General features: G+C 45.3%; 1 protein-coding gene across 4 annotated transcripts in view; it reads right to left on the bottom strand.

Annotated features, from left to right (window-relative positions):
* Positions 1 to 23805, bottom strand: part of mdga2a (MAM domain containing glycosylphosphatidylinositol anchor 2a) — a 194790-nt gene that overhangs the window by 121885 nt on the left and 49100 nt on the right. For all 4 annotated transcript variants that reach the window (XM_048974881.1, XM_048974883.1, XM_048974880.1 and 1 more), the window contains exon 2: positions 10687 to 10826. In XM_048974881.1, coding sequence (XP_048830838.1) covers positions 10687 to 10826 — 140 coding nt within the window. The remainder of the gene's footprint in view (positions 1 to 10686; positions 10827 to 23805) is intronic.

Genomic DNA, 23805 nt, shown 5'->3' with positions numbered 1-23805 from the left:
AGCAATCGGCTACATCGCACAATCCAACTGTGACAAACAACCTCCATTGCTAAGAGGGATTCCCACTGATATTCATGTATGTAGGGTGGTATGCAAAACCATATTCAGTTTGATACGCTTCAAATGAATATGAAACTTATGTTACAGTTTCAAGGAAAACGTTACACCTAGTCATTCTTCTTCCAACTGCAGCTATTTATCACCAGCCAGGTTAACTCTCCACAAACAAGTGGCACTTATTCAGCTCCTCTTAGAAGTAGCAATAGGGGATTCTTTGAATGTCTCTGTAAGGTGCAGGAGAGTGGAGCTGTGTCTCCGGGACCAGCTTTTGTAAACTTAATTGCAGCCATGAGAATTATTCTCGAGGAGCTGCCTGGAGGCAGCCAGGATTTCAGGGGACTTACCAAAACAGGGTAACAACAGGCAAAAACAATCAATAAGTCACAAATGAAACATAATCCTCAGTTATATAAGATTAGCTCAAGTCTCAGTGCTTTTTAGCAGCCTGAAATGACAGCTCACTGCCACCTACTGTAACTCTGGCATATTGCATCACATAGCTGAATAGGCGACGATGTTTTCATCAATAGCTTTCGTGGGGTGACTGAGCTGAGAGCCCCTTATGTTAATGCTATTTTTTGCCACTGATGTTTCCTTTAGTATAAAAATGTAAAATAACGGTATATGTTTTGCACCTCATCCGACAAAGCTTCTGACTTCTGTTATCCTGTGAAACAGATCTGATGTACTACCACGGTGCCTAGTTTGGAAGTATTTAATTCAGTTCAGAAGGCATTTTATGCAATGTGAGTTTGTGTGTTTCCCATTCATTTGAAAAGAACTCAGCTTATTTTAGTCCGCAGTTTACAAATACGTATTAATAACACAGGTCAAACCCTGAGCAATGTGCAAGGCTACTGCAGCCAATTAAGTTCAATGCAAGGCAAATTACACTTCAAATAGTCAGTTGAATATCGTACAAATGCTAGTGCTCACTCAGATCATTTGAGATCACATTCCCACCTGGTCGGCCGCTAGACAGCCAGGTGGCCAATGTCCAGAGCTACGGTACTCGATGTGAATATTTCCTTCACTTTTCACACTCGATACACAACATGGTTCGCATGGCAATTAAATTAATAAGGTAATTCTGTCGGGGGGGAGGGATACATCACATATGTAAGGGACACTTCAAAAGAGCAGGGAACTAGAAATTACTTGGGCCTGCCAAACATATACCGGTTCAAAGCAGTTCTGGGGGATATCCAGAACTATTAGAAGAAGAGTAAGCATTTTTTTTCCCTATTAGCGCATGCCACCGCTAACCTTTACATTTATGTGTGATTGATCATGGGTGGAGCACAGCAGCGGCACTGCTGAGGGCTGTTGCAGTCCCCCTGGGGCACACGGAGTGCGCCAGCCCAGCCGCTGAGCGGAGCTAATCGCCCATTCAGGCCTGGCAAAGCCCCGCAGGGCTCGTCTGAGGCCTCCTGTGTGGGGTGACCTACATTGCAACAACACTCCCGTTCATCCGCACAGCTCTTGTGCAAACAAGGGAGGGGGGTGGCGGTTTCTGGAGTCACTCCAAACCTGTGGGGTTCGATTCAGAAGGGGAGACCAGGAACTACGAACTTCACTGACAGCACCCCCGCCCATCCCCCCCCCCCACCCTACAAATGACTCCCTGGAATCTGCCAATCGTGCCGGAGCTGCACCTTCCCGCTCTCCACAGGCACACTGAGCAATTCCTCGCGGCATCAAACTCGTACGGGGAACTTAGGGGGGTGCCATGCGCAGTGGGCCGAGGGAAAGCGGGGGCCGGGCCCTCTGGTGCGGCGCCGAGGCGAAGCCAGGGAATCCATTTCATGCTTTACTGAAGATCGAGGGAAGAGAGGCTTTGTTTACAAGGCTATCGCTGCTGGTTAGGGATAACGCCGCCTCAGAATTCAGGAGACTTATCAGTGGCTGCTCTCCATAGACTCAGGTGCTCAGTGAACCCTCCTCCCTGCCAGTTTAACTCATTTACAGATATTCCTGCAAACGGAAGGCTCACCACTGCAACTGGAACATGAACCTGTGGCTTGCGGCTCCTATGATGCAACAAACACTGGAAATAACACAGTAAATGCAGTGACTCAAAATTAACAAGAGAAATATACATTCCCTTACAAGGGGATAGAGGGGTGGAATATGACAAATTTATTTAGCCTGAATTGCATAAGGCACAGCACTGACAGAAGTCCGCAAATACTGAGAATATTGGAATAAAGCAACACACAGAAGAAATATAAAGTTTTAATTTGTTCCAAAGTTTTCTAAACATGTTGTGCAACTGTCTATATCGGAAGCCTTAAGAATCCTTGACAGCTTACTTCAAAAGTGACAGATATTTACTTTAGAATGACACTAGTCAAATAAGTTACCCTAATTTTTACCATACTGCTAATCCCACGCAAGTTAGCAGATGTGCCCAGTAACCCAGGTGGTGTATGTGTCTGGTAAGTTGGCCAATGTGCCTGGTCGCCCATCCATATTGGCCAGAGGAACCACACAGGATGTACTGTGTCTAGTAGCCCATGCAAGCTGGCCCGTGTGCTGAGCAAACAGCACAAGATGGCCTATGTTTCTAGCAGCCTGAGCTGCTTGGCGAGTTATTCTAGCAGCCTATGCCAGGTAGCCCAGTCCCGCTTAAGTCACTCTTCTTTATTCTTGCAGTCTGTCTCTAAACGCAACATTTAAGAATCAGTGTGAACAGTAAAACATGGGCAACCATTTCATGTACAATTTACAACTATTAAATCAGAAAACAGATGGAGCCATTTTTCACTTGGACTGAAGAGTTAAAATAGAACCTTAAAAAAAAATGGAGAAACAGTTCCAATGGGCCAGGTATGAATGAAAAGACTACCTAGCGAGTCTTCAGCTCTACATTAACCACCACTACACCCACCACAAATAAGATGGAAAATACAGAATAGCTGGTAGTGCTAACTATTTACAGGCCGCCACATGTCAAGACGCATGCCCACAAAAGTTAAAGATGAAGAACCAGTGAAATCCTGCTTCTTGTTTCCATTAGTGCAGATAATCCAGGGTGCTTCTCTCCAGCCAATTAAAGCACTTTCCCTTCAGTACTGAGTGTCATTCACTGCTCGGCCTTGCTGCACTATCCTCTGGTATATCCTCCACATACTGTAACATGACCATCTCATAGTAACATCATCAACAGGACTTTTCAAATAGGTATATATATGTATATATTTATATACAATAAATAAAGAAATAAATCTTCCTTCCATGTAATGAATTATTATTTGAAATTTCATGAAAGGGTGATTTATAACTGGTATTCATGGCAAGATTACTCAAGTGCTTAAGGGATTTTTCAGGAGAATTATTCTGCTTATTTTTGGAGGCTTGCCCAGGCATCTCATTTGTAAAATTAAATATTGTTTTTATTTTTTTTGTTTTTTAGTGGAAAAGGTTAGCTTTCGGGAGGGCTGCGGGGAAGGAGCAAGCAGTGGGGGCAGCGAGGCGGCTCAGTTGGTACGGAAGCCACGGTCTACAGGTTTCACCCAGCGCTTCATGACGGATGCCCCCTCGCCCAATGCCCACAGCAATGAAGAGACCTTGCAGGCATTCGCGGCCTCACTCGCCAGAACGGAACCTCTCGCCCCAACTGATCCGCCCCTCTGTCTGTCCCTAAACCACTTGGCTGGAACGCAAACCCCCGCCCTACCCTTCCCGACAGACAGACGAGGGCTCCCGACGAGCAGCAGGGTCTTCAGCTGGGCTGAACGGCACAGACGATTACAAAATGTAAGCACTGCAAATCCCTCTGGATGAGGGCATTAACAAATCGACGGAAAAGAATAAATCACCATAAAAATGCTATTAAGACCTTAGCAGCTGACAGCCACTCTATAATAGCCATGCAACTGAAGTCTGTGTACACACATAGAAACAATACCATTACCACATCGCCTTCTGAACTGTGTCACAGGCCAGGCACTGGGACTGATCACAGGAAACAAGATGTTCTCGAAGGCTCCCTCTATAGGCTAAGCAGAGAGGAGCACCGGGATGCTGGTGCATAGCCGTAGTAAACGTTGACAGCCCATTTTAGGTATACCCTGCTGTACCATTCAGATATCGTGGTATCGTTACAGTGGCTCACTGCCTCCATCTACGGAAAAATATGGCACCACCATTGATATGACCTTTCTGTGGACTGCTCTGAAGCCTGCTGTGATTTCTTGTAGCCTTTTCTCGTCTGCGCCTGGCAACGGAGCTCCATGAACACCTGTCACACGTTGGGCCACAGAAAGATGTGGTTGGACCTCTGAAGAATTCTATTGACCACCGAAGTTCCATAATGCATGCTCACACACTCGTGGGCTCCCCCTAGTGTCTGTGCCCCTGAACATCTCCCCCATTCTCTCCCCTTATGGGCAGCCCTGGTTATACAGTTTGCAATCCATCTGATAGGAGTCCATCTAGCAATGTCCCCATGCATCTGTTTCTTTGGCTGTTTTCAATACCCACTTTGCAAACCGTGCCACGGTGCTTTGGAGAAAACGCTGGCATATGCCTCGCGAGCGGGGAGCCCCCAGGGCGTGCCACCGGCCCCCGGCTCCCTTATCTTTGCATGGGCACAGGTGGCATCCAAAAGCCATCCAGGTTATATAGCGGGCGAACACACACATGTAGAGGTCTAATGGAGAAGACCAGATGTCACCAGCAACCCTCACCTACAGAGGCATGATGGAATCCATCCTCAGCACCACTGAGCACCGCCAAGTCTGCAGATGGCTGCTCCGACCATCACCGGCACACATCTGTCTTTACTTCAGGCCATTTTCTCCACACGACGCCGCAGAAAAGCAGGCAACATCATCAGGGACTCCAGTCACTGTGAACCCGGCCATCTTCTACCAGGAACATCAGCACTTACCGATGGGCTGTTCAACGGCAGCTGATCACTTACACATTCAACCATCATCGCTCTCATCTCTGCTTAGTTGCTTCAGTGTTGATTTATTTTGCCATTTTGCCTTATTTGTTATTTGTCTGCGTTATTTGCTGCTCCTGTTGTCATTATTGTCCGACGCTGCTACTCTTTATGAGGTTATTATTTATTATATGATCCTTTGTTAATGTGCTATTAATCAACAGCCTGCAGCAGGCTTGGAAGTAAGCATCTCATTGTATGAAGGACATAGGAGAGTAATTGTGAACTTATTATATTTACTTGCGGCTTTCTGTATATGTTCCGGAACGTTCCCCGGAGGGCATGCGAAGGCGATCCGTGAGATGCTGCCCGCAGGCACCCGGCGCCGCAGACACCACGTCCAGAAAGCGGAGGCCTCGTGGAGCCTGCCACCCACCCGCTCTATTAACGGACGGCCACCTCCACAGTCTGCCACCTGCCACCCTGCATCCGCAGCCTGCCGGCCTCCGCGGGGAAGGCTGGCACACCGCCGCCGAGCCGCCATCATGCCAGCATAGACGGCAACCACACGGAACCCCCTCCCCTCCCTTCCATCCCTGAAGGGCAATTCCCACAGGTAAGCCCTTCAGCTATAATTTTTCCCTAGTAGAGTGGGAGGCGCTGATTCAGGCCCCCGCTGATGGCTGACTGAAAGAGAAGAGTAAAAGCAGGTCCTGTCCTCCATCACTGCTGTGGATTGGACCTGCGGGCATCACTCCATGGTCACAGGAGCTGCCACTGTAATTAAACCAGTGCAGTGACATACAAGTGCCGTGACATACCAGTGCCCACCTCCCAGTTCTAACCTAGTTCAAGCTCACCAAATTAGCATAAAGCAATCACCCTGAGTGTCTTCTTTGAAAAACCCAAAAGGCACAAAATGCTGCACAGGTGACGGAACAAAGAGCAAATTTCTCACTCAGTATTACTCAGAACAGTGTCCGTAGCAGAGTGTTGCGTTGCGAGTCCTTGTTCCTCCCCTTGTAAGCTCCTATAGCGCAAGGAAGCATCCTACACAGAGTATCTCTCTCATCTTTGTGCATGCATCTCATTACGCAAATTATTCCCCTGTGGAGCACTGTGGTGGACGCCAAAAAAGAAACGGAAGGGCGTGATACCCAAAAACGAGGTGTCCCCGGTCATTAGATCCTTAATGGAAGAATAAGAATGTTGGCCAAATGCTGCGATGTGTGTGCGGTCAGAGGGGAGAAACAGTCCACGTCTCACAAACGCAAGTGCAGCATTACCAAGGCCTCTGGAAACCCGCTGGCATTTTTTTTCAGCTTAAACAAACAGGATAAATAAACTGAACACAACAGTGCTCACTACACATGCCACATTTGAATTTGATTTTTAATTTCATTTTTGTATTCTAAAGCATAGCTCCCATGTACTAAATACAGTGTTTTACCTTTACTGCAGTGGGAGGAAAAGGTGATTTCAGTCATCAAGTGTGTGCTTGACAAGGCCCTAAAAATGGCAAGATTATGAAAATAAGGTGATATTCAGAAATGTGTTTTTTAGAATTTAAAGTGCTGGCAAGTATTCAAGAAAGTGTACAGCTCAGCTGTCGGGATTCAAAGCACGTAATACACAAAGACTGAAGGGTAATTCATGTTAATATGCTGCTATCTTTGTTTATCTCTCTGCTGCACCATCTCAAGAGAAGCTCGGCCTAGCTGAGGTCCTTGAGCACCATCACCTTGGGGCTAACAGTCCAAATTGGCGCCGTGCTCGCCCTTGTGTTGTACTTTGCGGCCAAAACCCGTGCAGACTGCTGCGACATGAAGAGTGATGTTTGCTTTGTGATTACTGACACAGCGAGTTGGTGTTCTCAAACAATGTATCCCTGACTGGCTTGGCCAGGGGTCAACTAACAGGGAACATCTGTGTTAGGAAAGACAGGTTTGCTGGTCCGTCTGTGGACATCCACCAACCAGTGTAAGAAATGCTGTACAGGCGGCTGCTGACTCATACATATGTGTGCTGGAGAAGAATCTATCGCAATGTATATTGGGGAAGAACCTATCAATCACTATTGATTTGGGAGGTCTGTCATGGAGTGAAGGTTCATTTTTCAAGGGACTCAGATGATATGAGGTACAGAACTGCATGCTGTCACACACCAGGACCTGCAGCCTAGAGAATGAGCGCTTAACAACCGCTGATTGGCATGTCTTTTAGTACTGAGAGGGGATACTGTCAGACACTGTAATATTTCTCCTCTCCAAGGTTGAGAGAGGCCACATGTTGCTGGCAGATGGCCAAGGTCTAGTCCGAATGAGGTCTAGCAGCTCAGAGAAAGGCAAGTCCCAGATTTAAACAAATTAGGGCAGAAAGGATAAAAACAGAGGTGAAAAAAGCGATTCCTTCCCTGTTTATAACTCTTGCAGTGATGCAATGCCCCGAAGAAAAACCTTGCGTAATGGACTCATCTAAACCGACATGCTCACTGATCATCGGTTAAGGGTCCCATGTGCTTTGCGGCCTTTGAACTGATCGACAAAGGATCCCATTTCCCAGTGCTATTCAATATGACAGCTATAGGTGCCTTGGGACCCTTTTAGAGTGTCTGTTGGTGTTTGGTACGTAAACAGAGGTTAAAGGTTAAACGCTTTCCCTTTGGGGGGGGGGGGGGGGGGTCTTCATGTCTTTTGAAGACAGAGCCCTTAGCTTTACTGATAAAGCAGCATCCAACATTTCCCCTCACCAATTACAGTCCAAAAAAAAAGAACATATAAAAGCTGTCAGTCTTCAAGAAATAATCTCGAACCGATGAAAAATTCATACCATGCTACATTCGCAATGTTCTTATGGAGATTTAATATAGAAACAACTGCCGTTGGCTTTGTTTTCTGTCTTTCTGAGTAATAAGTAAATAAAAATAAAACATAAACAAATAAAATGCACTTAAATGTCACTAAATGTCTCAGCTTGATGCACTGGTGTATATTAAAGAAATTTTCATTACATGAAGGGAAGTTATCCCCAAGTAATCCAAAGAGACTAAGAAGGCGTGTTTTACTCTAACCTTTGGCATTAACCATACTGACAAATGTTAACTCTTTGATTCACATGATGTTAGTTAAGGTTTCAGTTATTGAATTTCAAAGGCAGCTTCATCTGTCATTGGAGAACAAGACCTTTGATCTTTCTATTACATTTGCTTAAGGAGACATGCCATTGATGACACAGCCTGCAGTGGCAGTAGAAGCATAGGTCTTTTGTACCTGAATGTGTTAGCTTATTCAAGGCAGCTTGACCTTTTTAATTTTAAATATCAATATGAATTCTAAAACATGATCCGAGGCAGAGGATTTTCTGGCTGCACATTGATGGGAGAAGATATAAAGTGTTTCTCCATGATGAGTTGCTGGTCAGCGATAATCCCATTTTGGCCAATCCACTTAATTATGCCCATCCTTTTTGAAGTAGTGAGAAAGACCAGTGTTACTGCACCAAAAAGAGGACTGGCAGCCCATGGGTTTGATGATCTGAGCCGTTCATAACGTATGAATCCCTTAACGTTAAAACTGTTAGCCTCACTTTTGTGAAATGCTTCCAAATAGTTATCATTATATGAAAACAAATGGAGTCTGACCCCTACATTAATGCTGAGTTCCAGATGATCATGAGGTTCTGGTTTCCGAGTTGAAAAAACCCGGGTTTCAAGATTGAAAAAACCCGAGTTTCAAGACTGAGTCGTTTCACTAGCCAAATGAAAACAATCAGCATTGCTGACGGTCAGAATATAATCATATAGTACATTTTACCGTATGAAATAATAATTTTAATAATTTAATTTTGTAAGTTTACAAACTGTAAACCACAAATAGTATGCATTAGCATGCATGTGATAACCCTAAAGGTTGATTAATTAAAAACCACACATTCTGTTGATTTCACAGTTGGTTGCCTATAAAACATTTATGTAGAGAGGTTTAATTTCTGTAAGCTATATACCAGAACTAGCTATAGACTGCTACAGCTACCCATATACAGTAGCTAAATGTTTAGCAATATTTGAGATTCATCTTGACATCAATCTACATATATAATAGATTTTATTGTACTTGTAGTGGTTTCTATTTCAATGTAAGGCCGGAAAAATCTTCATGGCCTTCAAAGGGTGACTGTCCCTGTGGAGGCTGCCATATTGTCTGACATCACGACATCTGGTTCTCAGGGAAGCCGGAGTATGTGAAATTGGCCTGAGTTCCCCAGTGTGAGCTCTGACAGCCAATTCATTGCACTATTTCAAGTAGGAGGTAAGATACCTTCTAGTTCTAAGTTACCTGGAATGCAGCATAAGAGTGTGTCAGTGTGGTGTGGTGGTCTCACTGGTTGCTTAGCATAAAACCTGATAACAGCCCGTCGCATTCACGCTCCCACTGGAGGCCGCATTTGATTGCAAAGTTTTGGGCACAGAATCTAATAAAGGCAGAAGATTGCTACAAATGTATCGCATGCGCAGAGAGGAAGCAGCCAGCGTGAGACACACAGGGGATGAAACAAATGAAGCTCACCCCGACGATTAATTATGCTACACTTCATGCATCAAATAGCTGAAAGCTATCGGCGAGATTGTAACAGGTCGTTCTTATTGTGAGGAAAAACAGCCCTGCTTAGTTTTTAAATACAAATGCAGTGTTTACTTCTTGCTCTATACAGTAGTTCGACATTTTTAAGTTTTTTTCTTTCATATGTTTCCCTTGTGCAGTTTGACGTTTAAGCTGTTTTTGCAAAATTTCTACAGCTGTTACATTACAGTGATATTCAATTAAGGGACGGAAAATTGTTTATTGATCTGCTCAGGGTTTACATATAATATCCTGGATCATTTTGGAGGATGCATTCAATTCAAGTTAACATTTTCGGGGGGGTCCCACAGGGGTCGGCTGCCATGTCTGTGTGACTGTGGTATCACCCTCCCGAAATGTAATCTGGGGGGGGGGACAGCAAACATAATGTTAAGACCCGTGTTTCAGGGAGGCTTGGGGAAACGATTGAATAGTGTCATTCTGGAGGGCAGGTTGGGGGTGGGATTTCAATCTGCCCTGTGACCAACACAAAATTCCTTCAGACTCTGAAGGGGAGTGTCTAAATATGAGTCCCTTTCTCTCACTCAGTTGTCTGCCCAATGACAAGTAATGGCTAATTGTTCATAGTATAGGCTGTCCTGGGCGATTCGTGAATCAGTGGGGTTACCGACATTACAGACTGCCTGCTCTGATCTCCACTCTCTGATCTCGGCGAATGGGAATTAATTCATGGTGTGTGTGTGTGTGTGTGGGGGGGGGGGGGTGATTTCACAGGATTTCGGACTCCAGGCAAACTAGCCGATCCGATGGATTCCAAGAAAGTAAACAACTGACAGTATTAAGATCCGGCTCAGCCAATAATGAGCCGCGGTACAGAACAAAAGTGGCATGATGGCCCAAAGCTAAACATCCCTTCTTAAGGCTGTGTTGAATTAGATTTTTCTTCTCCTTTCTTTAATTTTACTTAATTTCATCTTATTCCAGGCCAGTAGCCTGCTGTTTTTTTCAGGATGATAAGGGAATTCAAGTCACAAAAATTCCATCCTACTATATAATTCTACCATCATTTAAGCATCCGTACTATATTTCAGCATCCGTGTGAAATATCCACGTTTACATGCGACGGACGGGTGCTTCCGGAACAGTGCGCCTCACCTGTGGTCGAGGGTGCCCAGTGACCAAACAGGTCAGTTCGAGGGTCTCTCCTTCACGGATGGTGTACACCCTCTCCGTGTAGCGCTCCTCCTCGATATTGCACGCGTGGCCGGAGTGTACAATACGGACAGTAGGGGGAGCTGTGGAGGCACACAAAGAAAACCGTGGGGGTCAGGAACATGTCAAAGTGGGGCATGCGGTATCATGATAGAGACTGGGATGCAGACTGGGTTCGAGTAAGTCCAGTCCATGTAATTGATGCGAGCCTTAAGATTAACAGACAACCATCTGCCCCTGCGTTGCAGAGGCCGCAGTTAAATTGCAACCATGTAAGAATTTTCAAAAGCGCCAAATTTCACTTTTTCCATGCAAAACAGCACAACATTCCATTTCATACATAATAATCCGCCAGGTTATTTCCCTTCCAGCTTGGTGTCTTCATGTTTAGCGTCTGCACACAAAACCAGGGACATCTTTCATCTCTCTTTTTGACACGACTTGTGAAGGGTTACTTTAAAAAGAAATAATAAATTTTTTGTTAAAAAGGAAAGCGGAACATAATTTCATTAAATTCTCTCTGGGAGGGAACAATGCTTCACTCCAAACTTTTATCTTCTCTGCAGGTTTGAATTGAAGTAGATTCAGACAAAGTGCTGGAAAATAAATAAATAACAGATTACAGGTTTCTGAGTGTAGGAATTTCACAAATAAGAAAGCTCTATGGAATAGTGTTTCCCTGCCATTGATTTTATTTTCTTTTCTTCGGTCCAGCATCACAAATCCAGAAAAGTGTGGGATCCCTCCTTTATCTGTTTATAAAGGGCTCTACACTCTACTAATATATACAGTATATTAGTATTACAGTACTGGTCATCCTGTCCAAGGTGGCCCCTTCCTTGTGCCTAGTGCTATGTTCCAGGTTCACTGAGATCCAACAGTTATGGAAAATGGATGGATGGATGGATGGATGGATGGAACACAACTGGGCAGTGCTTAACATTGACTTTTAGCTGGGCATACTGAGCTTTACACATATTTTAAAAGCATCATCTCCCCTCAGTGTAACCCTGTATTGAGTAGGTAGCTAGAAGATGGATTGTTAGATAGAAAAAAACTTTTCAGGAAGGAGCAAGTAAATCCCTCTGTGCTCGGCTGCTTTGGTCAGAAGTTTTAGAGCTACCAGCCGTGCTTACAGGCCCTGGGGTGACAGCAGACCATGGACACCTGTCACCTTTGCTTTGCCTCTATCAGAGGTTCAGGCAGCCCCATGGAGCCTCATGGAGCCACATGGAGCCCCCTGGCTCTGCAAGGAGGCCTGTGATGCTAATGGGGATGGACCGAGATCGGGCTCCACTGCTGGGGCTACAGCAAAGGAACCATTCTGGCTGGGAGGGAAAACAAGCAACATCATGCTCCAAGATGCAGACGTTATTATTGTTCTGTTGGGTTCTTATGTAGTATTGAAACGCTAAAGTCACCTAGTGATGGCATCTACTATTTGACAAATAACTACCTTATTAAACAGAAAATAATTCACATACTGTGATATTAAACAAGCCTGGTTTTCATGAGTTTATCATATTCTTAAGATGCTAAGCTACTGCATTAACCCATTATTAACTATTCTACACTATATTAAACTATTATTAACAATTTGATAATGATATTAAATCATTCTTAGAGAAAATCTTTAAGAATATGATTACAGCAGTTGCATGTACAATAGTGGGGGTGGCATGGAGGTGCAGTGGTTAGCACTGTTGCCTCACACCGCTGGGACCCGGGTTCGAGTCTCCGCCTGGGTTACGTGTGTGTGGAGTTTGCATGTTCTCCCCATGTCGTCGTGGGGTTTCCTCCGGGTACTCCTGTTTCCCCCCCACAGTCCATAAACATGCTGAGGCTAATTGGAGTTGCTAAATTGCCCGTAGGTGTGCATGTGTGAATGAATGGTGTGTGAGTGTGCCCTGCGATGGGCTGGCCCCCCCTCCTGGGTTGTTCCCTGCCTCGTGCCCATTGCTTCCGGGATAGGCTCTGGACCCCCGCTTCCCAGTAGGATAAGCGGTTTGGAAAATGGATGGATGGATGTAGAATAGCAGCTTGTGGCATGCCTGTCACCGTAAAAGGAAAACGTTGCTGTTTCTTAGGGTAAATTGATTTCTCTTGAAAAAAATCTAAATATGCCACCATATAAGCAGCACAGGATTACAGTGCGACCACCCCCCTCCAGCAAAACACATACAGGGGAAGATGAAGAGTGACAGCAGCACCGTTCCCTGGGGGCTGTGAACGCGGGGGTAACGGGACGTGAAGCGGGGGCCCGATGTGACCCGCAGGCCCCGTTTCAGCCCAGCGGCAGTGAGATGGAAATAAATGTGTTTTGTTCTTCCTGCGTGCCAGACGCATCCCGGCCTACTTTCCTGTTGCTTTTTTAGAAAAATCTCCCCCCCCTCCCCCCCCACCAACTCCATAACGCAAACAAATTGCCCTGACCGGGTGTCACTCTTTAGCTTGGGAATGGAACAGCGTAACCCCCATTAGACACCTTTAAGGCTGCGGAAGGGCGAGACGCAGAGATGGATAAATGGCTGAGAGAATGGCAGAGGTGGGGGCCGCCCCGGATTTGGCGTCTGCTTAATGAGGCTTTCCTATGAAGTATCACGCTAACGAAATGACACGACATCATGTGGGTGGGCTGCTAGAAGATCAAAGCCAAAATTATGAGGAACCCCCCCCCACCATTGTGCATTTGCAATCTGATTTAGCTTGCATGGATTGTTATTTGGGTTTTTTTTTTTTGGGGGGTGGGGAGGCGGTTGGGGGATATGAACAGCATTAGATGGAAAATCTACAGTAGGTTCAACACAAAGAGCCACAACCACATAGTGCTCCATCTTGGTTCGGATTCTCACTTTCTGGACCTGAACTTTCCATCTCTGAACAGCTGACTGAGACTTGAAGTAGACAACTGAATTAATTGTGAGTTCATGTTCATTCCCATTCACTGGGATCACAGAGCGGAGATCAGAGCAGGAGTGGGGGGAGGGGGGCAGTAAAATAAAAGAGCAGCTCTGATGGGCCCCCCAGCAGTTGGAGCTTCCCTGAGCTCCTGTCAGAAACAGGGGGGCGGGGGGGGGTTCACTGATTCCCCCCCCTAATAAGACGTGAGTGTGCTTCTGCAGCCTTCATGATAAAACAATTTGCCAGGACATCCTGCTTCTGTACTTTGGCTGATTATACATCCTTAATGTGTGGCAGCTAATGGCACGAGCCAGGAAATCCCACTCTGGTCATGTGACCAGAGCCCTCTCCAACCGGGCAGGGAAACGTAGGTGACTCCAGTTCACCTCTACCAAAAACATATTTCCTGAAACAATATCTTCCATACGTCTTCCAAGCACTTATCAAGTACAGAGTCACAGGGACCTAGAGCCCCTCCCAGGCAGCATGGCGTACACACACACACACACACACACACACACACACACGCCGGGAAACACCCTGTATGGGTTGCCAGGGTGCCACAGGGCAAACAGCATCATGGGCGGTTCATCTGGCACGGAGAAAAGCTTCCAGAAAAACAGGCAACCTCCACGCGCACAGAGTGCGGACGGAGACGCCACAGCGGAGGTGCGAGGCCACGCCACTTCCCACTGGGCCGCCGTGAATAGCTTCCCGGGCCTCCCAGATAGTCTGCCACCATGTCCTTCCCTGCAGGCTAATGACTGCCACGTGCCACTTTTTCAGGACCAGCAGGACCTCCTGCTTGGCGGGGAGCAGGGGTGTGATTCGGAGTGAGTCCGATAATTCATCCTCCATAGCAGGCACCCCTCTGCATAGGGAGAACACCCACCCTCTGCCCCACAAGTCAAACTTGAATAAATATCACACTGACAGAAGGTCCTGAAGTGGCTCTAGGTGTCTGTATTGCACTCAGAAAAGGCCGGCAGTCTCATGGGGCTTCATGCTTCTCTTTGCCCCCTGATACAGGTTCAGGGCAGTTGCCACTTTCGCAGCTCTGTAGCCCCCCCTGACCCCCACAACTCCCCAAAGTCCTTTTAAAGCTGTGTGTCAATGAAAGCAAACAACGCATGACCTGGGGTGGGTATACTGGCTTCCACCTTCCACAGGGACTAACCTTCTCCCCCCCCCCCCCAATTCTCTCCACAACTGCAGAGGAATCAATAACCAGCCCTCCCCAGGGGTGGTGGACAGACGGTCCCACAGATGTGCTTGAAGGACAGTGATTCTTTTCTATCCACAGCTCCAGCACATGAAAAAACCTGCACTTGTAGCAAGGGCTAAGGCAGGAAGGACAGAAAACCATTAGGGTCCCCACAGTGCATTATGGGAAAAGCAACCTTTCTTCCTACAGGAGTGCCAATTCAAAACAGAACTGGATTTGGTTCGTCTCTTAATAACACTGCAAGCAACATAGAGGTTCAGCATTTTCCACTCACATTTTTGTACCCCCCTCCCCCGGATGAACATTAATTTAAGGTACATGTGCACTGGAATGCATGCCACCTGCCCTCCGATCTGACAAGTGCTACAGTACCAGGACAAATTTTAACAGGTTAGATTTTTTATAGCCACATTTTACTACCAGCGGTAAAACTGTCAATAAGGAGAAACAAATCGGTCGGAATCAGACTTTCTTTTTTGTATCGTTGTTAATAAAATATGTCGTGGCGTCAACATAGAAGGTGCAAAGACCCCGTTGGCTGCTGCTGGCTTTTGTGTTGAATGCAGGCTCCCCAAGTAACCTGCCCAGACCTCAGTATCTGGTGAAGGGAGGTACTTTGAAAGGTCTTTCAAACAAATTTCCCAGAGAAAAATCCTTGTACACCTTTATGGGGTAGAATCTCCCCATTGAGACAACGCATTGACTTGCATTGTCTCATTCCTGCTCAGTCGAAACAATTCTGTCATAAAATTAAACACATGACCAATGAATAACGTCAAGCTAGATATGTCTTTTCTCATTTGATACCACATTTTTACTAGCTATCAATCAGGTGTGCAGAGGTTTTTAAGGGCAACGTATGGCTGTTTTTTTTCCCCAAAGTCTTCGTTAATGACTATTGCCATTATCACAGCTTTTCAGCAAAAAAATAACATACCACTGAACCATAAGTCCGCAAAATATTAAACGACACAGCAGACGAACGAGCGGCTTCCGCATTTTCATCACGGGCGACCCTTCAACAGTGCAACAAACTTATTAAAAAGTGAGTCTTGAAGGCGTTAATTTAATTTCATGGTACATAAAATCTAATTGATGTTCCTCGTCAGCGGAATTGTGATTCTGTTGAACCTGTCCATTTACATTTCAAATACAGTTTCAAAACCAACCACACACACACACACACACACACAAACACACACACACATACAGAATCACAGGCATTTGCATGTCATTTCTAAAATTAACCATAGCAGACATCTGAAGATATTAGAAATGTGTGTCTGGGGGGGGGGGGGGGGGGTGCAAGTCTGATGTTAGTCAGTTGACTGGAAAATCTAATTGCTTTTGCTACAGAAGCTTCCTCAAGCTTCTCTAACAGTGTGCGTTAGCAGTTCACAGTGTGGGTTAAAGGTCCCACTGCCAGTCCTGACTGGCTGTGCCACTAACTGCCTGGCTCCATGAAGACCAGACTGAATAGCTACTTCAGTTAATGACACAATGAAATGACAGCATGTGTAGAACTTACAAAATTTTAATTATAGGTTCGCTGTTCACAGGCCCAGCAGGTCAAAGTTCGTTAGCGGTTGCTCTTCTCGTATAGCTTTTGAACTGGACTTCGTTCCAGAAAAATCCCTCTAAGCACCAGAACGAAGGGAACATGCAGTCACTGGCTGCTACTTGAAATACCAAGCAATGAGCCACATGTCACACATATACGGAGCCGCTCCCGGAAAATACAGGCAGGCAACACAGTCACCAGGAAATTTATAGACACTGATTCGCCAAAACATGGATCTGACCCACGGAAGAGAACTAGAGCACCTGGAAGAAAGGAAAACCAGCAACCCCGAAAGTACAGGCAACAGCTCTACCCACTGAGTCGCCACATTTCCCAGGCACATGCATGAATGCGGAGCATCCAATTTCAGAGGAGGCAAAATGCTACGCAAAATCGTGACTGTGATATCACAATATCACAGCGACAGTGCACCGAGCGACACAGGCAATCTGTGAGCGTAACAGTGAAAGCTTCAATGCATTCCAAACAACGGCGCCGTTAAACGCTTCATCTCCGATTACCATCAGTCTCGTGGTTGGCGGCGACCACAGGAAGGTAAATTATTCATCAGCTCACAGCCTTGCACGGGAGTGTGAGGGGATGACACAGCAGTGGTTAAGGAGCAGGCTGTTGTCACATTTATATAAAGAGAGGCAAAAAAAAAAAAAGCACGTCTGGTACTTGTGTGGACGCGATATTCTTGCAGTATTTATTTGAGCCAGTTCTTTGACTTTCTGAGAGCAGGATCTCAGGAGAACGGAGCCCACTAAGCAACAGCTGATGAGTAACTTGTATGCCAAAGTAGCTCCATCGCTAAAATAAGCGCTGGGTGGAGGTCTCGTTCAGCCAGCACTCGGTGAGGTTACATGAGCTGAAATCCGCCGGGTGACAGGAAACGTGCCCTAACTCCAGCTCCTCCGATACACACGGGCATCACCCAAATGGGACGGAATACATTCAAGGACAGCTACAACAGACAGGAAATTGCAGGCGATAAAAATAGAAAGTTTCCACCAAGACTGGTCGCAGTTTTGTCTCTTATTCACACTGTGTCTGCTCCTGTTACACTGACATTCCTGCCCCCCCCTTGCCACCCCTACCCCCCCAACCACCTCAATCACTGTAATCGGGCATCTGTGGGGAGGGGGAATAATAACCTCCATTGGCTAAGGCTAGTCACCTGGGCCCTCATAATCATTTTAGAACACATGGCACCAGGCAACCCAGATGGGGGCATGTTTGGGGTGCAGTGGGGGGGGGGGGGTGCCATTGGTTTGCCAGCTCAAGTCCTCGAAGGCTGCAGAAAAGCCTCTGCCAGCATGACTGCAGTGTCCCCTGACCCCGAACACAAAGGTATTATATTGGCAAATGGACCTACATTGGACCCCCACCCCCCAACCCCCCATTTAATTTGCTAAGCTCCCTGTGTACAAAGGGTTACCATGTGCGCCAACGCTAAATGAGAAGCGAACGGGACCACAGTGGCATGGAATTTCAGACGCAGGGGGGTCGCGCCAGACAGGATTTCACAGTCCCCCTACCTCCATTCACATTGCTCCAATTGAATTACAACAGTGAAATTACCCATTACTTTTCATTACTCTGGCACATAATGCTGGTACGGCTTTGAGCATGTGAAGCCTTGCAGTCGCTTTTTCAAATATCCTCTAATTTTTAGAAGTCAATATCAATTATGGCTGATAACCTCCTTACTGTCAAGTGATGACTGCATTGTCCCCATCTGCACTAACCCTTTTGTCTTCTGACATAAGCTTTGAGCCTAACACCACTCGTACCTGAGCTCTGGGTCCTAGAGTCTAAAAACAATCACAGGTGTACATTTCCAGAAAGGTCTCCAGCTTGTGACACTGAGATAGCACTGCCTTGCTTTGCCCTGGGCACTGCTGTTTGGATGGCAAAACATGACAAAAGACCCCCCAAAAGCAGACAGTCCAATATCCACCCTCTTGTAGCTTGACCCCCCCAGAGGTCCCATGTCTTTTCTTGAAGGTTTCATACTCATAACCCATGAATGTTTAAAAGCTACAAAGGCATTCCATGAGTAATAATTTAATGAGGATTGTTTGTGGGTGTGTGTATGATATTATAATACTAAATGTCCCCAGAATATAATAAAATCCTGTTTTTTTTATGTTTTTTAGGCATTTTTTCGGTCCCCACAAGGGGAAACTCAATTTCATAAAAATTTGTGACTGCAATAAAAAAACTAAGTCTTGTATTTTGTTTAGTTACTTATGGTTAAGGTTAGCGCTGGGTGGGGTGTGTGTGTGTGTGTGTGTGTGTGTGTATGCACGCGCACTCCAATGGAGTGACATTCCAACCATGGTATCCCCTGTAGTTCCCAGAATAGCTTTTGCAATGTACTGAATAAGCAGTTATAGAGGGAGAATGGATGGATGGTTCATAAACACTATTACTATAATTCTACAGCTACTGTCTCAGAACAACTAACATTTAGTCCTGTTTGATCATATCCCATGTCTGGTGTCTCCTGTCATGAGCCAATGGGAGGCCGGGGTGGCTCCAGCCCCCTCCTGAAATCGATCAGCCCTCCATTTTCATTGGCTCTGGGTCATGTCAATCACAGAATGCTGAGCATAGTTTTTCCATACATGTGACAACTATAAAATATAGTTCCCAGAATTTCATGAGTATTGCACACCTATGGGAGCACAGTAGACTTTACAAGAGCAGCATGAAAACTACTAAGCAACAAACAGACCTCCAGCGTTAAACCTTTTTTAATTAGCTAAAGTACACTCTTAATGGACTGCAGCCTCACTGCTGTTCTTATCATTTCTAAACAGAATTATCATCAAAGAGGTTGCAACCCTCACAGAACAAACTACACAGCATCAGATGTTTCCAGTAATTATAAAGCTTGCTAACAAGTTTAAGGTAATTTTAGTAATAACTTATTGTGTGTTTTATTTCCTGCCACAGTTTAGATTCTAGATGCATAGATATTTTAGCTACTATGTCCATTTGTTCTCGGTCTGTGCTGGATTTGATGCCCATTAACAACCAAATTTTATCTTACCCTGTGATACATCAACATGGTGATTCTTGATAAACTTTCCGGTGAGGTTGGTTATTTTCCGTATGTTCGGTTTTTGTATCTTTTCAAGCAGAATTCAAACGATCTTTACAGGAAAAAGTTCACCGAATTCTTTCCCTTACATGCTTTAACACAAAACAAAACAAATTCTCTGAAATTACACAATAAGTATGACTAGGATTCTGGAACGTTCATGAAATTCTGAGAACTACTGAAATTGTAGTTATCACATGTATAGGAAAACTACTGTATATTCAGCATTCTACGCTTAGCATGACTTAGGGCCAATGTAGGCAGGGGAGGGAGGTGGTCAGTTTCATCAGGGGACTGAAGCTGGCCCAGTCTACCATGGGCCCTGCCACTCCCTCAGTTTGCTTTATAATTGTATAAAATATATAATTTCCAGAAATCAAGAATCAGACAGCAATCAATACTGAATATTAAATAATATTCTCTCACTTCTGTCTAAATTCATACCGCACTACTGTGCTCTGCTTATGGAAATCATCTGCTATATAACTGTATCGGCTGACATTTTGAATTTTTAATGTTTAATTAGCTATGTATAATTAAATGTGAAACAGATCGAATTGATGTTATTCCTTGTGTGAGCTGTAGGGGGTGGAGGGTGGGCATTTCAGTGGGGCTGTACCTACGTTAGCTTCCTGACAGATGTATGCTTATGGTGCATCATCTGTCTCATTTGCATGTTGGTTTAGACAAAAGCATCTGCTAAATAAATGAATATAAATGTAAATGGGTTAATAATAACTTTAGGATCCCACTGCTCCTCCAGCCCCTGAGTTTCACAGCTAGCTAGTACCTTGCACACGGATTTCCATGAACTCGCTGTGCGAACAGCTTCAGTGTCGCAGATTTCTTTTGAGCACAGCGGTATCGGAATAACAGGCAGCCGTCATGCGACAGCCACCACTCCGGGGAAGAGAGGGAATCAAAAGCGAGCCAGGTAACGAAAAGGCCGGTAAACCCTCGCAGAGCCGGCCGAGATAGTCGCACTAAAATCTATTTTCTTTTCAAAAACTGCATCGTGACATTGCTGAATGCAGAAAAAGGCCCTCATGGGGCTTGGATGCATGGGTGGATCAGCAGGTAGCACTGGTGCCTCACACCTTAAGGTTTGGGAGGTGTGTGTGCGCAGTTTACATGTCCTCCCCCTGATGCTATGGGGATCCTGTGGGCACCTCTGCTCTTTGGGCTCCAGAGACATGCAGCTAAGCGAAAAGTATGTGAGTGTGTGCATGTGCCCTGTGATGGGCTGGCATCAGAGGTGGACATACCAGGTCCAGAAAGCAAAAATCCAGCCCAAGATTTTGTTTCAGCCAACCAGCTGAGTATGAAGACTCACAGTCACAGAGTACTCAACTGGTTGGTTGAAACAAAATCCTGCTCTGGACCTGAAACGTCAAGCCCCGGCTGGCACCCCTGCCAGGCTGCACCCCTCCTCTGCGCCCTGTTGTGCCTGGGATAAGCTCCAAGCTACTATATAAGCAGCTCAAATATGTTTGGATGGAGGCTGTGGCTTGGAACCTAAACATATACAGTATAAATAGTAAATGCACACCATGACCTGACTGACTGCACTTCTAACAACCACAGTCCTCTAGATCCCTCAACACTGAATCATTAATCCCTCTCTCACATCTTGCATTTTAATTTAATTAACCAGAATAACAAATCAAATAAAACAATTAAGATGCTGGGTCAAAACTGAAAATGGCAGGCCCCTCGATTAATTATTTAATTGCCTACTACTGGTTTATTTCAGTCTCTCGCCACATACTCAAGAAGGACTAACATCACTAAGCATCATTATGTTTATGGGGAGCAGACAGGCAACTTTGAGACACAATGTAGCATAAATGAAGTCCACGACATCATAGTCAGCCAAGGGTGGCCAAAATAGAGAACCAATCAGACTGGACGCAGCTACGGTAACACTGAAAGAAATTAGATATATCATCTTAAGGCAGATAAATTTCCTCTTGGACTGTGTGTGTAATCAAACATATAAATCATGTAGTATGTAGTGCAGGACTCATTTGCATGTCAGTCTTCGCAGGGCATGTAATTCATTCTTGAAAAAATATTCTGAAATTAGATTAGTCGGAGCCTTAAGCAGCAACTCATGTTTTCTGATTTACACGTCAATACGCACGTAATGATGAAAAATCGGGCCAGAATAAAAAATGCTGAAATCATATTAAAACTTCCTAAGAAGCTATTGATCAGAATATTTTTTTTTTTGCTGCGTTTTTATTCAGCGAGATGGATTTTTCTTTTGATCCGCACAGGCAGCGGAGACTATGGCCAGGAACAAAGTGTGTTGGGCAAAGAAAGAAATAACTGGAATTAAAAGAAGCATTTCCGCTTTAACTCGCAATAAATGTGTGTCGTTGTAGAATTTCAAACGGTAAATGGACTCACCGAACACACAAGTATGGCTGACAGTTAGCATGCTCAGTAGGTAATATCCAAATCATGTTAATCTCCGCTGATGTGGATGTTTGACATTTCCTTTGCCGGTTACAATCAATGACCAGGATGGGGGCTATAATCCGCTGTCCACTGGCAAAAATAAGATCAGATGGATAATCGCGATGGATGGAGGGAACGATGGATAGAAAGGAGCGATACTTCCCCGCTGGGTCTGGCACTGTCTGGCATAGTCACGCCTACTATCAACCACACCCCCGAGAGGCACACTGCACACCGGGATGAGGGCGGCTGCTGTAAACAAGCCCGGAGGAGGGTCTCATTCCCTCCCAACCCCCCTCGATGTGTGGCTGCTCACCGGGAACATGATCAGCTACCCGCACAGCAAGCGGCCAGCAGTGAAGATCACTGAATCCCTCAAGCGGTGCCACCTGCAGTGAAGTATGTGTCCAACACAAGCTTAATGCATTTCCAGAGCAACAAATGGAGGGGGTGTTTAATGTGGTCCCTCAAAGGTCCCCTTTTCCACAGCATTTAATTTATTTACTTTTTTTCCCCCTGTTTACATTATTAGCAGCACGATATTTTTTGCTAAGGCTATTCAGAGTACAATCCCCTTCTAGGACTTAAACTGGCCGCCTTGTGGTTTCACATAAGCCTGTGTTTACATTTATGGAGGTCATGTTAAGTGAAAGAGTAAAACAACACAGCTCTGTATAATTTATGTCATGTGGAGAACATGCAAAAGAGCCATACAGAGTTGGGGAGGGATTTAAACCGTCCCGCCGCTCTTGAGTTTCGCTCTACCCATACAATGACAATAAAGATATTCTATTCTATTCCATGAGGTAAGACATCGATCAAATAACGTTTTGAACCTGAACAAAAATGCACTCGGTGTTTCAAGCTCAAAATTTTAGAAGACAATAAAGTATTTAACTCTCTATGCAACCTGCTGTGAATCTATGTGCTCGTTCATGAATCCTTTCCTTAGTTGAGAGCAAAAAAGGAACCTTGTTCAGCCACCTAACCCAGGGGATGAAGTCGTTCTTTTGCTTTGCTTAGAGTTTCTTCCCCGTCTAGGTGTTTTTCAAGTATCGGCTTTGTGGTTTTAGCATTTCTATTACAGTGCCAGTGCAGTGCAGTGTCACTGTGAGTCCTTGCCCAAGCCACACCAAGCCAAGAAATGACCCACAAGCTCATGTCACAGGCAAAGTGAGCAGGAATAAAGCTGACGACATGGACACCTGACCCCGCAGAGAGTCTGAGATTTGCCCTTTGCCATAAATGGGAGCAGATTAAAGCTGGGTGAGGGTGACATTTTTAAGGCTTGAAAGTTGAAAGGATAGAATGTGTGGGGAGGTCTGGGAGAGCAGAGCAGCTATAGTTATACACTGGCTGTATGAATGTTACATGAAATCCGCCATTTCCCATTCAGATCACGCACGCTCCGTGGGGTACTAAGAAATGCATGCGGGCTACCGCCTAGTCCGAAAGGTGGACTGTTAAAAAAAAATTATGAAAGAACTGGCAGACGAAAAACGTTTGTGTACCTGCCCTTCTGCTGTACCTGGGGCCAAGAAAGGACAGACACCACGAACTGGGTGGCTGCGTGTGGCGCAGAGGTTGCTTTGAGGAAGCTCTCGGAAACCTCATGATATTACGGCCCATCATGCTGAAAAACACCCCGACAGAAAAACAAAAGGAACACAGTTTGGAAAGGTATGCCTAAGTACCACATGACTGAATGATGATTTTTCATGAAAAAGTCTTCATTGAAACCCAAACAGAAACCATCTGTGGCACATGTTTGCAAGTCAAGCTTCACTGGCGAACAGCTTT

The sequence above is a fragment of the Brienomyrus brachyistius genome, chromosome 14 (assembly GCF_023856365.1).
Source record: "Brienomyrus brachyistius isolate T26 chromosome 14, BBRACH_0.4, whole genome shotgun sequence".
NCBI classification, from domain to species: domain Eukaryota; kingdom Metazoa; phylum Chordata; class Actinopteri; order Osteoglossiformes; family Mormyridae; genus Brienomyrus; species Brienomyrus brachyistius.
Note: the sequence above shows the minus strand (reverse complement) of the source record. Positions and strands in the feature narration are given on the sequence as shown.